The sequence below is a fragment of the Grammomys surdaster genome, unplaced genomic scaffold (assembly GCF_004785775.1).
Source record: "Grammomys surdaster isolate TR1022 unplaced genomic scaffold, NIH_TR_1.0 279, whole genome shotgun sequence".
Taxonomy (NCBI): Eukaryota; Metazoa; Chordata; class Mammalia; order Rodentia; family Muridae; genus Grammomys; species Grammomys surdaster.
Window position 1 is genome coordinate 11,793,830 of NW_021604720.1, and position 15,399 is coordinate 11,809,228.

Genomic DNA, 15,399 nt, shown 5'->3' on the forward strand with positions numbered 1-15,399 from the left:
TTAGGTAGGGGCCTTGAATTCCTGATCTTTCCAAGACTTTTATCATGAAGGGATGTTGAATTTTGTCAAATGCTTTCTCAGCATCTAGTGAGATGATCATGTGGTTCTTTTCTTTAAGTTTGTTTATATAGTGGATTACATTGATGGATTTCCGAATATTGAACCATCCCTGCATTCCTGGGATAAAACCTACTTGATCATGATGGATGATTGTTTTGATGTGTTCTTGGATTCGGTTTGCTAGAATTTTATTGAGTATTTTTGCATCGATGTTCATAAGGGAGATTGGTCTGAAGTTCTCTTTCTTTGTCGGGTGCTTGTGGGGTTTGGGTATGAGTGTAATTGTAGCTTCATAGAACAAATTGGGTATTGTTCCTTCTGTCTCTATTTTGTCGAATAGTTAGAAGAGAATTGGTATTAGGTCTTCCTTGAAGGTCTGATAGAATTCAGCACTAAAACCATCTGGTCCTGGGCTTTTTTTAGTGGGGAGACTTTTAATGACTGCTGCTATTTCCTGAGGGGTTATGGGACTATTTAGATGGTTTATTTGCTCCTGGTTTAACTTTGGAACCTGGTATCTGTCTAGAAAATTGTCCATTTCATCCAGGTTTTCCAGTTTTGTTGAGTATAGGCCTTTGTAGTAGGATCTGATGATTTTTTGAATTTCTTCAGTTCCTGTTGTTATGTCTCCCTTTTCAGTTCTGATTTTATTAATTTGGATACTGTCTCTGTGCCCTCTGGTTAATCTGGCTAACGGTTTATCTATCTTGTTGATTTTCTCAAAGAACCAGCTCCTGGTTTTATTGATATTTTGTATTGTTCTTTCTGTTTCCATTTGGTTGATTTCAGCCCTGAGTTTGATTATTTCCTGCCTTCTACTCCTCCTGGGTGTATTTGCTTCTTTTTGTTCTAGAGCTTTTAGTTGTGCAGTCAAGTTGTTAGTGTGTGCTCTTTCCAGTTTCTTTTTGTAGGCACTTAGAGCTATGAGTTTTCCTCTTAGCACTGCCTTCATGGAGTCCCACAAGTTTTGGTATGATGTGTCCTCATTTTCATTGAATTCTAAAAAGTCTTTGATTCCTTTCTTTATTTCTTCCTTGACCAAGTCATCATTGAGTAGAGAGTTGTTCAGTTTCCATGTGCACGTGGGTTTTCAATTGGTTTTGTCATTATTAAAGACCAGTCTTAGTCCGTGGTGATCTGATAAGATGCAAGGGATTATTTCAATCTTTTTGTATCTATAGAGGCTTGTTTTGTGACCGATTATATGGTCTATTTTGGAGAAGGTACCATGAGGTGCTGAGAAAAAGGTATATTCTTTTGTTTTAGGATGAAATGTTCTATAGATGTCTGTTAAGTCCATTTGGTTCATAACTTCTGTTAATGTCAAAGTGTCTCGGTTTAGTTTCTGTTTCCATGATCTGTTTCCATTGCTGAAAGTGGGGTATTGAAATCCCCCACTCTTATTGTGTGAGGTGTAATGTGTGTTTTGAGCTTTAGTAAAGTTTCTTTTATGTATGTAGGTGCCCTTGCACTTGGAGCATAGATGTTCAGAATTGAGAGTTCACCTTGGTAGATTTTTCGTTTGATGAGTATGAAGTGACCTTCCTTATCTTTCTTGATTAATTTTGGATGAAAGTCGATTTTATTTGATATTAGAATGGCTACTCCAGCTTGTTTCTTGGGACCATTGGCTTGGAAAATTGTTTTCCACCCTTTTATTCTGAGGTAGTGTCTGTCTTTGTCACTGAGGTGTGTTTCCTGTATGCAGCAAAATTCTGGGTCTTGTTTGTGTATCCAGTCTGATAGTCTGCGTCTTTTTATTGGGGAATTGAGACCATTGATGTTAAGAGATATTAAGGAAAAATGATTGTGGCTTCCTGTTATTTTTGGTAGAATTATGTTTATATAGTTATCTTCTTTTGGGGTTGTTGGAAGATTACTTCCTTGCTTTTTCTAGGTTGTAGTTTCCCTCCTTGTGTTGGCATTTTCCATCAATTATCCTTTGAAGTGCTGGGTTTGTGAGAAGATACTGTGCAAATTTGGTTTTGTCATGGGATATCTTGGTTTCACCATCTATAGTGATTGAGAGTTTTGCTGGGTATAGTAATCTGGGCTGGCAATTGTGTTCTCTTAGGGTCTGTATGATGTCAGTCCAGGCTCTTCTGGCTTTTATAGTCTCTGGTGAGAAGTCTGGTGTAATTCTTATAGGTCTGCCTTTCTATGTTACTTGACCTTTTTCCCTTACTGCTTTTAGTATTTTTTCTTTGTTTTGTGGATCTGATATTTTGATTATTATGTGACGGGAGGTATTTCTTTTCTGGTCTAGTCTATTTGGTGTTCTGTAGGCTTCTTGTATGTTTATGGGCATCTTGTTCTTTAGGTTAGGGAAGTTTTCCTCAATAATTTTGTTGAAGATATTTACTGGCCCTTTAAGTTGGGAATCTTCATTCTCATCTATACCTATTATCCTTAGGTTTGGTCTTCTCATTGTGTCCTGGATTTCCTGGATGTTTTGAGTTAGGAGTTTTTTGCATTTTGCATTTTCTTTGACAACTGTGTCAATATTTTCCACCGTATCTTCTGCATTTGAGATTCTCTTTTCTATCTCTTATATTCGGTTGGTGATGCTTGCGTCTATGACTCCTGATCTCTTTCTTAGGTTTTCTATCTCCATGGTTGTCTCCCTTTGAACTTTCTTTATTGTTTCTATTTCCAGTTTCAGATCCTGAATGTTTTTGTTTAATTCCTTCTTTGTGTTTTCTTGCATTTCTTTAAGGGATTTCTGTGATTCCTCTTTAAGGGCTTCTATCTGTTTACTTGTACTCTCCTGTATTTCTTTAAGGGAGTTACTTAATTCCTTCTTATAATCCTCTATCATCATCATGAGAAGTGATTTTAATTCTGAATCCTGCTTTTCAGGTGTGATGGGGTGTTCAGGGCTTGCTATATTGGGAGAACTGGGTACTGATGATGTCAAGAAACTTTGGTTTCTGTTGCTTATGTTCTTGTGCTTGCCTTTCGCCACCTGGTTAACTCTAGTGGTACCTGCCCTCACTGTGTAAGACTGGAGTCTGTATTTCCAGTTATCTTGCTTGTTGCAGAGCTCCTCAGAGTCCAGATGTCTCTGTGGTCTTATGCTCCTAATCTCCTGTGTGGAAGAACTCCTGGGACTCAGGCCACCTCTTGGATCTGGAAATCCGTCTGCTCTGAGTGCAGTGGCTCCTCGATGACTCAGGATTCAGTATCTCCACAGGACAGCGGCAGACCGACTTTTTGTCGGCCCCAGCCCAAAGGATGGCTGCTCTGAGTACAGTGACTCTTCTAGGATGACTCAGAATTCAGTATCTCCACAGGACAGGCGCAGACCGATTCTGTGTCTGCCCCAGCACAAAGGACCAGGCAGGGGTGGAAGGGAAGTGGAATTCCAGAGGGGCCGGGTTTGGGTAGCTGCTGTGTCCCGAATGTCCCTGGCTCCCAGATGTATCTCTGGGGCTTAGGGAGTGAGATGGGGTTCTTACTGGCTGCTCTGAGTGCAGTGTCTCTTCTAGGATGACTCAGAATTCAGTATCTCCACAGGACAGGAGCAGACCGATTCTGTGTCAGCTGCTCTGAGTGCAGTGACTCTTCTAGGATGACTCAGAATTCAGTATCTCCACAGGACAGGAGCAGAATGATTCTGTGTCTGCCCAGCACAAAGGACCAGGCAGGGGCAGAAGGATCAAAGTTGTTTTGATTAGTGTTTCCCTGATAACTAAGGGCATTGATCATTTCTTTCATTGTTTCTCAGCCATTTGTCTTTTATCATTGGAGAACTCTGTTTAGTTCTGTTCTCCATTTTTAATTGGTTTATTTGTTTTCTTTTTAAGTAGTTCTTGTGTATATATATATATATATATATATATATATATATAATTTATTTATTTATTTATTTTCAAATTGTAATTTATACTCATTCACACAGGGGTTATAAACACAAAAAGGCAGGATGTGGGGAAGGGGATGACACAGGAGTGTAGGTGTTCAGAGGGAATACAGATATTTTTCAGAACTGGGTATCAGCTGGGTGAGGGTTCAGGGTCACTATGACTGCCTATGATTCACTTGCCCTTATCTAAGTTGGTAATATCTGCCAAGGCTACCTATTTACAAGGTCTATGACTACTCAGGTTGGTAAATTGTCACAAAGGCTGCCTGTTTACAATAGCTTATAGCCATCTGTTTCAGTGTTTATCCACAGAGACCCAAGACTTGGTGTTAGTATACATGTATGACAGGCCTATTGCTGATTTTAGGTCTATGGCTGCTTTTAGACCTTCAGTGTATAAGCAGGGCTGCCCCTGACATCTCCTCCCTTCTCTAAGTATAGAAGGGCTGTGGCAAATCTAATCTTGCAAAGGCAGGGATAGAGGCCTGACCTCCAGTAATTGAAGGGGACCTTGTAATGGCTCCGGTCCCCCTGTTGTTGTCCAGTGAGGCATGAGGGCCATACCCATCCTGATGTCTTTTTCCTGGAGAGGGGATACATTTGATATCAACCCCTATGCAGTCAGGCTTGTCCCTCGGGGAACCTGGGCTGGCATTTTTGTTCTCTTATGGTCTGTATGACATCTGCTTAAGGTCTTCTGGTTTTTAGAGTCTCTGTTGAGAAGTCTAGTGTAATTCTGTTAGGTCTGCCATTATATGTTACTTGACCTTTTTTCCTTACCACTTTTCCCTTAACCTTAATATGCTTTCTTTGCTCTGTGCATCTGTTTTTGTGGTTATTATGTGATGGAAGAAATTTCTTTTCTGTTCCAATCTGATTGGTTTCTGTAGGCTTCTTGTATGTTTATGGGCATCTCCATCTTTAAGTTAGGGAATTTTTCTTCTACAATTCTGTTGAAGATGTTTCCTGGGCCTTTGAGTTGGAATCTTTGCTATCTTCTATATCTATTATTGTTATGCTTGGTCTTGTCATTGAATATGTTATTTCTTGAATATTTTGAGTTAGGAGTGTAGTGCTTTTTGTATTTTCTTTGACTGTTGTGTCAATGTCTTCTGTGGCATCTTCTACATCTGAGATTCTCTCTCCTATCTCTTATATTCTGTTGGTGATGCTTGCATCCGAGACGTCTTTCTTAGGTTTTCCATTTCTAGGGTTGTTTCCTTTTGTGCTTTCTTTAATGTCTCTACTTCCATTTTTATATCCTGGGTGGTTTTGTTTAATTTCTTCATCTCTTTGATTGTGTTTGCCTGTATTTCTTTAAGAGATTTATGTGTTTCCTCTTTAAGGGCTTCGACTTGTTTATCCGTGTTCTCCTGTATTTTTTAAGGGAGTTATTTGTATCTTTCTTAAAGTACTCTTTCTTATTTATGAATTGGGATTTTAAATCTGAATCTTCCTTTTCTGGTTTGTTGGGTTATCCATGGCTTGTTGTGGTGGGGTAACTGAGTTCTGATGTTGCCATGTAGCATCGGTTTCTGTTGCTTATATTCTTGTACTTTCCTCTCACTATCTGGCTATCTCTGGTGCTTACTGGCCTTGCTGTGAGTCTGTGATTCTGTGATCCTGGTTGTGTCAGAACTCCTGGGAGTCCAGCTTTCTCTGTGATCCAAAGATCCTGGGATTCTGGGTGTGTCAGAGCTCCTGGGGGTCAAACTGTCTCTGGGTGTTGGTGGAGTAGATGGATAGCCAAAGCCCAGAGTCCACAACCAGGCACAGGTGCAAACCTGACACTATTTATAATACTGTGTTATGCTTGAAGACATGAACCTAGCATAATTGTCCTTTGAGAAGTTCCACTCAGTTGCTGATGAAAACAGATGCAGAGACCCAAAGCCAAACATTAGATTGAGCTCAGGGAGTCTTGTAGAAGATTTTGGGGAAGGATTGATGGATTTGGAGCAGATAGGGACTCCACAAGAATCAACTAAACTCAACTTTGTGGGTACTCAGAGACTGAACCACCAGCCAAAGAGGATATATGGGCCGGACCCCATTACATATGTAGCAGATATCCAGCTTGGTTTTCATGCAGGTCCCCAAAAACTAGAGCAAAGGCTCTCACTGATTCTGCTGCCTACCTCTGGATCCTGTGCCTCTAACTGGTCTGCTTTAAGTGGACTCAGTGGGAAAGAATGTTCCTATACATACAGTGACATTATGTGCTAGGGTGTGTTGATACCTAAGGGTGCTCCTTCCCCTTCTCAAAACAGAAGGGAGAATGGGAGGACATACCACATGAGGAGACGGGGGCTGCAGTAGGAATATAAAGTGAATAATAAATTTAAATAAATTAGTGGGAAAAAAGAATACTTTGTCTGGGACCAGAGAGATGGATTAGCAGTTGGGAGTGCTTGCTGCTCATACAGAGAACCTAGGTTTCATCCTCAGTACATACATGTTCACAGCTGTTTGTAACTCTAGTTCTGGGGAATCCAACAACCTCTTCTTTCCTCTCTAAGCATTAGTCATGAAATACATACATACATGCAGTGAGAACCCTCATGCACAGAAAATAAAATAAGTAAATCTTAATTGAAAAGAAAACATTGTGAAAATGAATGAGGCCATGACCAACCACAACATGTAAGATAGCCACTATAATTTGGGCAGAGGTGAAGGTACAGGTGATATATAAGGAATAAAACTTACAGCATTCCTGCCTTTTTCTTAGAATTTACATTCAAGTTAAGGATGGCAGGAAGACAATTTGTTGGTTAGAATATTGAGTAAATTTGTAGTTGGATGGAGGACAAAATAGACCAAGAGAAAAAATATAGCATCAAACATAGACTAAAAGAGAGAAGGAGGAGTGGAAACACAGGTGTTGGAGAAGTTTGATTTTAAATAAATTATTACAATTGTGTATGTGTGTGCACTCACATGCTTGTGAATGTGTGTGTATGTGCATGTGTGTTTGTGTGTTGAACCCAAGGCTTTGAATATAGTAGGCAAGCACTCTAACATTGGGTTACTCTTTACCCAATGAATATCTTAATATTCTGTTTTATTTCATTTTGCTTATTTGACTGTTTAAAAATCTCCCAACAGTTGAATGGAAAGGTCCTTCTACAAAATTGCAACTGCTACATGGTTCTTGTTATACAGGGAAAAATTTATTTCTTAAGGTCATGTGAGATATGTTTCTCTGACAAGCTACTTCTGTCAATCTTCAAAAGAACACATTGGCGTCACATCAGATGAAGAGTGTTACAGCTGAATTAGAAAAGAAAGGTAGGCATCATTTGCTTACAGCAGTCACAGAGCATGGCTACTCAGGTTGCTCACTGCTAATTGAATGTATGCCTCCCTATCTAACTACAGAAACAATTCCATAGAACCTCCCCACCTTCCTGTGCGGACAGTGGAAGGTACTTGAGAAAGTACAGTGTCATAGCTTTTCTACATGGGCTTAAAAGGAACACAAGGGCTATTAGGATACATGCAGTTGATGGACCTTACCAAATTGTCAGTGGTAAGGAACAACTTGATTGTATGCACGCCTGTGAGCATCCCGTCACCGGAACAAAAAAAGTAAGTTCGATCTTTCCCTAAAACACACACACAAACAAACAAACAAAAAACAAATCAAGGTAAAAATCCTTATGTAAAAGGCATCACATTTTATCAAACTGACAAAACATTAAATAAAAAAAGAATTGTACATTTAAAGCTGGGTATGGTCCTGCACTTCTGTACTTCTACCTCTCAAGAGGCAGAGGCCTGAGAATCAATAGTCAGAAGCCATTCTTGGCTACAGGACATCATGTCTAAGTTACTTTCCCATCCTCCACAAAAGCAGAATCGCAATTTTGAATTCACTGACTTTAGAGAAAACTCAGATCTTGCACTTTTTCTTCTTAAAGCTATACTATCAGGAATCAGAAACAACTTATTGGGCTAAATCATTAAACTAGATGTTAGATTGTTTATTTGCTTGTTTAAAAATCTTCCATCACTTAAATAGAATGGTAATATCACTCCTTAAACAAACTGACAACTGAACAGTGGTCCTGACTATAGTAAAAAAAGAAAAATGATTTCTTAAGGTCATGTGAGGCATATGTCTCTGACAGGCTAAAGCATTAAAATATAGTACAGGGTATGCTGGACCTTGACTTCAAGTTTGCAGAGGGTAGCAAAAACCAGGTCATGACTCTTCAGTTGCTCACTCTTCTTATGAGCATAAGATTATTAAAAGCTGGAGTGTGGAGAAAGATTTGGTGCTTTTGTGACAAGATTTCATAGTCTTGTACTAGCTTGTCATGAATTCGTTATGTAGTTCAGTCTTTCTCTGAATAACTGCCACCTTCCTATCTTCACCCTATTAAGTGCTGGGATTGTACATTTACACCATCACACCAGGCTAGAGAGGGAATGTAGAACTCAGAGAACAACTGGCAGGAAGAAGTTAGAAGGCGAACCCATTTATATTACCTTGCAGGAAATAGTTGTAATGGGTACAATAGAAAATGTAACATGTAATGCTCTAGTTGGAACACAGGCTTGGACTCCTGCTTAGCAAAAGAATAGGGTGCTTTGGCAGATGAGGCATGGCACTCTGAGAAAGACATTTATTTTAGAAACCCTTCATGACCACAATTTTCTAGACACACACACACACACACACACACACACACACACACACTCCATTAGGTTCCTTTAGGTTGCTAGCAAGAACATACCAGCTTAAGGTCACTTAGTGTCCTGATCTCAAAATTATTTTGGAATCACAACTGAATCTCAGCAGAATGTATTTCAAGGCATGACTGAATGTGTTTATCAGCTAGTGAAAGAATACACAACTATTGGGTCTATGGACGTTCTTTTCCAAGTTTGGAACTACTGTACCTCTGACATACAAGCAGTACAGTGGAGCAGAGGGAGGATGAAGGACCTGGTGCAGCATCTACAGTTGGAGGGTAAGTTTTATATCTGCTGGATCTAGAAGGTGCAATTGTGTGATTGTCATATCAGGATCTGCTAGGTAAGGCCAGGGACACCTCAGACCTTATCCCTCCCTATCTACAGTGTAGAAGAATAAAGGTTCAAAGGTTAAAGCCAGAGAATGAAACAGACTTGAAATATTAAACTGAGGAGGAAGAAAGAGAAATGCAGGCTTCTTGCAACTAGGCCCAAACAAGGGGAAAGCAGCCTCTACTACAAAACAGAGTTGTGTTTGGAATGTTTCATGAGGCTGGAGACTTGATTTACAACTATTAGAACTCAAACCCATATCCATTGCCAGGAAATAGATCAGATTGTAAAAAATAAAACAAACTAAAATATTCCTAAGACAGGTCAAAATTTCGACTAGTGTTAGAGGAAATATTAGGACTAGATTAGATTTTAATAAGAACTAAGAATAAATTTATTCTGCCTATTGTTTGTACAACACAAATTGCTTCAATGTTGTTCTTAAATCTGTCTATGTAACAATCAGCATAAGCATGACACATGCAGCTTAAAGTGTTTCAGAGAGTTATGGTAAGCAGTTTTGAAAGGACTTTCAGTTCACACATCTATATTCATTATCTGTCCTTCAAAGTGTTCCCAAGTTTGTTTTTAAGCTTTAATTCACTTCTACAGTCCAAATTGCTAGTCTTTCTGATAAAAGTGGGCAAAAACCTCATTGATGATGCTTAATGAATAAGGGAAGGAAAACAAATACCAAAATCCAAATCAAAGCCTCCTCCCCCCCCCAAAAAAAAACACCAAAACCCTAGCTGTTTTGAAAAACATAATTGGAGCCACCCATGGGGATTGTAAGCCATGTATTGTCATTCCCACAGTACTTTGTGCTATCTTTACACTGTGACCATTTAGGAAGAAGCAACCAAGATTTAAGTCATTCCGCTCACAAGTCATATACCTGACAATATACCTGAAGTAAGTCAGACTGGAGAAAGGTCTGTGAGGATCTTTATCTATCCTACCAGATAATCTTCCAATAAGCAGGCCCTCTTTCACTCTTTTGAATTAGACCTATACCCAATCCCATCCAAAGTGCTACCAGATGCTCTTAACTTCTGTACTTAGAACAGATTTTTAACTTACTTCGATCTTCAAATAAAAGTTATCTACTGTTTTTCTCAATGAAATTAACTGATAGTCTTGACTGTTGTATTATTTTGAGAGTTGTGTGTATCAGCAGGTTCTTTTGATGCTGGGGTGCAAATGGTAAGTCAAAAATATGTTGTCCCTAGAGACAGAAGCAAATTCTAGGGTTGTGCTTTTGCATAAAGAATCTTTCTAGTAACTCTCAGAACATAGAGTTTACTAGATTTTTAACACTAGAATGGTAATAATATTTAAATGCTTCTAGGAAAGATGGAACCAGAGATGTGACATAATTAACATTTTTAGACATCACAAATGTATAATTCCTGAGGGACCATCTGTTCCAAATGGAATGAAGTGACACTCCTAACCCAAAACATCCAGGAAATCCAGGACACAATGAGAGGACCAAATCTAAGGATAATAGGTATAGAAGAAAGCAAAGATTCGCAACTTAAAGGGCCAGTAAATATCTTCAACAAAATTATAGAAGAAAATTTCCCTAACCTAAAGAATGAGATGCCCATGAATATAAAAGAAGCCTATAGAACTCCAAATAGACTAGATCAGAAAAGAAATTCCTCCTGTCACATAATAATCGAAACATCAAGTGCACAAAACAAAGTAAGAATATTAAAACAGTAAAGAAAAAAGGTCAAGGAACTTATTAAAGGAGACCTATCAGAATTACACAAGACTTCTCAACAGAGACTATAAAAGCCAGAAGATCCTGGAAAGATGTACCTAAGAGAACACAAATGCCAGCCCAGGCTACTATACCCAGCAAACCCCTCAATTACCATAGATGGACAATCCAAGATATTCCATGACAAAACCAAATTTACACAATATCTTTCCACAAATCCAGCCCTACAAAGGATAATAGAGGGAAACATCCAACACAAGGAGGGAAATTATACCCTATAAAAAGCAAGAAAATAATCTTCCAACAAACCCAAAAGAAGATAGCCACACAAACGTAACTCCACCTCTAATAACAAAAATAACAGGAAGCAACAATCACTTTTCCTTAATAGCTCTTAACATCCATGGACTCCACTTCCCAATAAAAAGACAGACTAACAGACTGGGTACGTAAATAGGACCCAACATTTTGCTGCATACAGGAAATGCACCTCAGTGTCAAAGACAGACACTACCTCAGAGTAAAGGGCTGGAAAACAATTTTCAAAGCAAATGGTCCCAAGAAACAAGCTGCAGCAGACATTCTATCGAGTAAGATCCACTTTCAACCAAAAGTTCTCAATACGGATAAGGAAGGATACTTCATACTCATCAAAGGAAAAATCTACCAAGATGAACTCTCAGTCTGAACATCTATGCCCCAAATGCAAGGGCACCCACATTCATAAGAGAAACTTTACTAAAACTCAAAGCACACATTGCACCTCACACAATAATAGTGGTGGATTTGAACACTTCACTCTCATCTATGGACAGATCATGGAAACAGAAACTAAACACAGACACAGTGAAACTAACAGAAGTTATGGACCAAATGGATCTATAACAGATATCTATAGAACATTTCACTCTAAAACAAAAGACTATACCTTCTTCTCAGCACTTTAGAGTACCTTCTCCAAAATTGACCATATAATCAATCACAAAACAGGCCTCACCAGATATAAGAAGATTGAAATAATCCCATGCATCCTATCAAATCACCATGGACTAAGGCTGTTTGTTTTGTTTTGTTTTTTAGTTTTTTTGTTTTGAGACAGGGTTTCTCCCTGGCTGTCCTGGAACTTACTCTGTAGACCAGGCTGGCCTGGAACTCATAAATCTACCTGCGTCTGCCTCCCAAGTGCTGTGATTAACGGTGTGTGCCACTACTGCCCAGCAAGGCTGGTCTTCAATAGCAGTAAAAACAACAGAAAGCCCACATACACATGGAAGCTGACCAATGCCCTGCTCAATGATAACTTAGCCAAGAAAGAAATAAAGAAATTAAAGACAGAAGAAATAACATCCCCCATGTCTGTGTAATGGGTTTTTGATTTACAAACATAAAGAGAAGTAGATGCTCCAGTAAATATGTAAAAAGAAAATATTTTTATTAGTGAAGATATCATTATAGTGGCCATGCAATCTTTCTTCAAGTTATTAAGGTTATTCCCAAGGTAAAGGTCCTCATATCTGTGTGTGTATAGAGAGAATATCTTGTGTATTGTATGGATGCATCACCTGTCAATTAAAAATTCTATGGCCTATAAAAAAGGGTATAAGAGAAGGTGGGACATCCAGGAAGCAGAAAGAATTCTGGGATAATCAATGGAAAGATATGACAAGATGGAAGTATGGTACCTGAGCACAGGTAACCAGCCACATGGCAGAATGTTGGTTAAAATAAATGGACTATTTTAGTTATGATCTAATAAGAGAAAAGCCTAGCAATATGGCTAAGGTATTTATAAATACATAAATTAAAAAGGATAACAGGCCAAAAAAAATGATAGGCAGCTCATTATCTTGATAATCAATAAATAAAGGGAAACGATCAAAAAATTTTCTACACCAGCTGAGCTGTGGTGGAGGCACACCTTTAGTCCCAACACTTGGGAGACAGAGGCAGGTGGATCTCTAAGTTTCAGGCCAGCCTGGTCTACAGAATGAGTTCCAGCCAGGGCTATGCAGAGAAACCTTATAAAAAAAATTCAACAAACAAAAAGCAAACTCCCCCCAAAAAGTAATTTTTATAGCTTATTATGAGCATATGTGTACATGATGGGGGGGGGGCAAGAAGAGTGGCACACACATGAAGGTCAGAGGAAGGCTTTGGGAGTCAGTCAGTTCTCCCTCCTCTCCTTGGGTTTGGAGGACAGGACGCTCCGGTCTTCAGACTTGCATGGCAAGTGCTTTCACAAGTGCTAAACACCTCACCACCCTGAGGGTACTTTCCAATATGACCTTTTCCACCTGTAATACTAGGTTACAGTGCAGACTAAAACATGTTGAAAGACTATTGAAAGCCAGTCAGTGGAGGTACACTCCTTTAATCCCACCACTGGGCCAATAGAGGCAGGTGAGTCTCTGTGAGTTCCAGAACAGCCAGGGCTACACAGAGACACCTTAACTTGAAGAAAACAAAACAAAACAAAAAAACAGTTGAAAAATTTAAAGTTTTTGTCTGTCTGGATTAGCATTGCCCTCTCACCCATTTTTTATATATATATTTAATTATGTGTGTATCTGTGAACATGAATGCAGGAACCCTTGGAGCTGGAGTGACAGTGGTTTTGAGCTACCCTGCACAGTGCTGGGAACCTAACTCTGGTCCTCTGCAGAAATACTTCCTGCTCTTTATCCCCAGGCCTTCCCTGTCTCCATCTTTCCCCTCATCCTTGTTTGTTTTCTTATTTTTTTTTTATTTCAAGACAAGGTCTCACTATGTAGAACTCACTATGTAGGCAAGGTTGGTTCACAGAGATCTGCCAACCTCTACCTTCAGAGTGCTGGGATTAAAGATGTGTCCTACCACACCTGGCTTTCCTCCACAGCTGTTCATTGGTTAGTTACTTAGATTTGAGACAAGGTGTCTGCCTCTACCTTGGTAGTGCTGGAATCACAGACAAGTGGCACAGTGCCTAGCTGGATACCATTTTTAATATCACATGTATGTTGAGAAAAAATGGGAGGCCTTAATACATTTAATGGTGATTATCTCTTATTTTAAATGGCTTAAAAATAATTATCCTCAGGCTGGAGGGATGGCTCAGTAGTTAAGAGCACCGACTGCTCTTCCAGAGGTCCTGAGTTCAATTCTCCAGTAACAACATGTTGGCTCACAACATCTGTAATGGGATCTGTTGCCCTCTTCTGGTGTGTCTGAAGAGATTGACAGTGTACTCATATACATAAAATACGTAAATCTTTTAAAACTTAAAAATAGATAAGTTTTGCAGCCTACTTCCACTTCTATATTTCTTTCATGAAATTCTACTTTTAATTGACTAGCCCAATAACTCACTCTCACTCATTCGCAGAAGAATTTTATATCTAGTCAAACAATAAATTAATTCTTCTTTTAATGTGAAGCATTCTATGACTTGGAGGTGAGAGGTGCTATAGCAAAGGCCTGCAGACACAACTTAGTAACATCGGGATAACAATAATTTTAGTACACACCTGCACCAGAGTAGATAGGTAATACATGAGAATGACGAGAAACCTTTCCAGAATGAATGATAAATGAAAAACATTTTAACTAAATGGGTGAGGAATAACAATATGAATTCCTAAGAGGGAAATAAATAATTATAGTCTGAAACTTACCCTTATTAATTATTAGGCCTGATGAAAATTCAAATACATTCAAAAGCAAAAGCATAGCATATATAAGTGGTGATTCCATCTGTTGAAATAAATATAAATTATTTCCATCCAATATTCTGAAGATACTATTTTGAGTTTTTTAAAATAGAAGAAACTACACAGAGGTAAGAAAACATCTTTTCAAGTGAAAATTATTTTCTATTTGGGACAAAACCAGATGATAGGGCTAGAGTTCCAGTGCATGCCTAGTTAAGCATACAGCCCTGGGTTTGAGCCTGGCACCCAAATCACAACTGGCCAACCAACACAACCCTGAAGCAGACACACAGCACTCTACGAGGTTGTAAGTCTCCTTTTCGGGATTTAAAACACGTAATACTAAAGTCATTGTGAGAGACAGATGGGGAGGGGCTCACGATGTTCCTCAATATAGATAGCTGTGTGAGAAGTGAGATTTATGATCTTGGATCAACTATATGATCCAGAACCTGGATCAATAAACACTCTAGGGAAGATAGAGATGAGAAATACGTATATTTGTATTTTACTATTCTAACAATATTTTGAGAGGGATAGTCTACATAGTTCCAAGCATTCTTGCATTCTCTGTCTACAGCAAGAATACAAGTCTCTGATGCTCTTTATCCATGGCTTTTTCACAGGTTCCTGTTTCAAGCAAACAGGTGTAAGGGAGTTGCAATAGCAGGCCAGTTTCTATGGTGACTCTCCTAATATTAGTGTTCTTCCTCTGTGCTGCATCTCATTACTCATGAAAGTATCATTTATAACAAAATTGGCATATACAAGTAATAATCCCTAGAATGTGAGCCTAGTTGGAGAATAAGGTCATTGGCAATGCTCTAACTGAAAATGTCTATTGTCCTTAAAAAGCTAAGTAACTTGGGCACAGGGTTACACAAAGGAAAGTAGAAGAAAAGACAGAGTCAAGATAATGGGAAACCAGAACAGATCATTCTCTTGTGGCCCCTAGAAGAAATCAACCAAAGAAACCCTTTGACCTCAGGCTTCTGACCTCCCAACTTGTAGAAAATTTTCTTTGG

At 38.9% G+C, this 15,399-nt stretch overlaps 1 protein-coding gene across 1 annotated transcript in view; it reads right to left on the bottom strand.

Annotated features, from left to right (window-relative positions):
* The window catches only part of Catsperb (cation channel sperm associated auxiliary subunit beta), a 131,108-nt gene extending 116,691 nt beyond the window's left edge, over nucleotides 1–14,417 (bottom strand). The window contains exons 1-2 of the mRNA XM_028777243.1: nucleotides 14,339–14,417; nucleotides 7,445–7,533 (exon numbers count right to left, since the gene is read on the bottom strand). Coding sequence (XP_028633076.1) covers nucleotides 7,445–7,533; nucleotides 14,339–14,417 — 168 coding nt within the window. The remainder of the gene's footprint in view (nucleotides 1–7,444; nucleotides 7,534–14,338) is intronic.
* Between the last annotated feature and the right edge of the window lie 982 nt (nucleotides 14,418–15,399).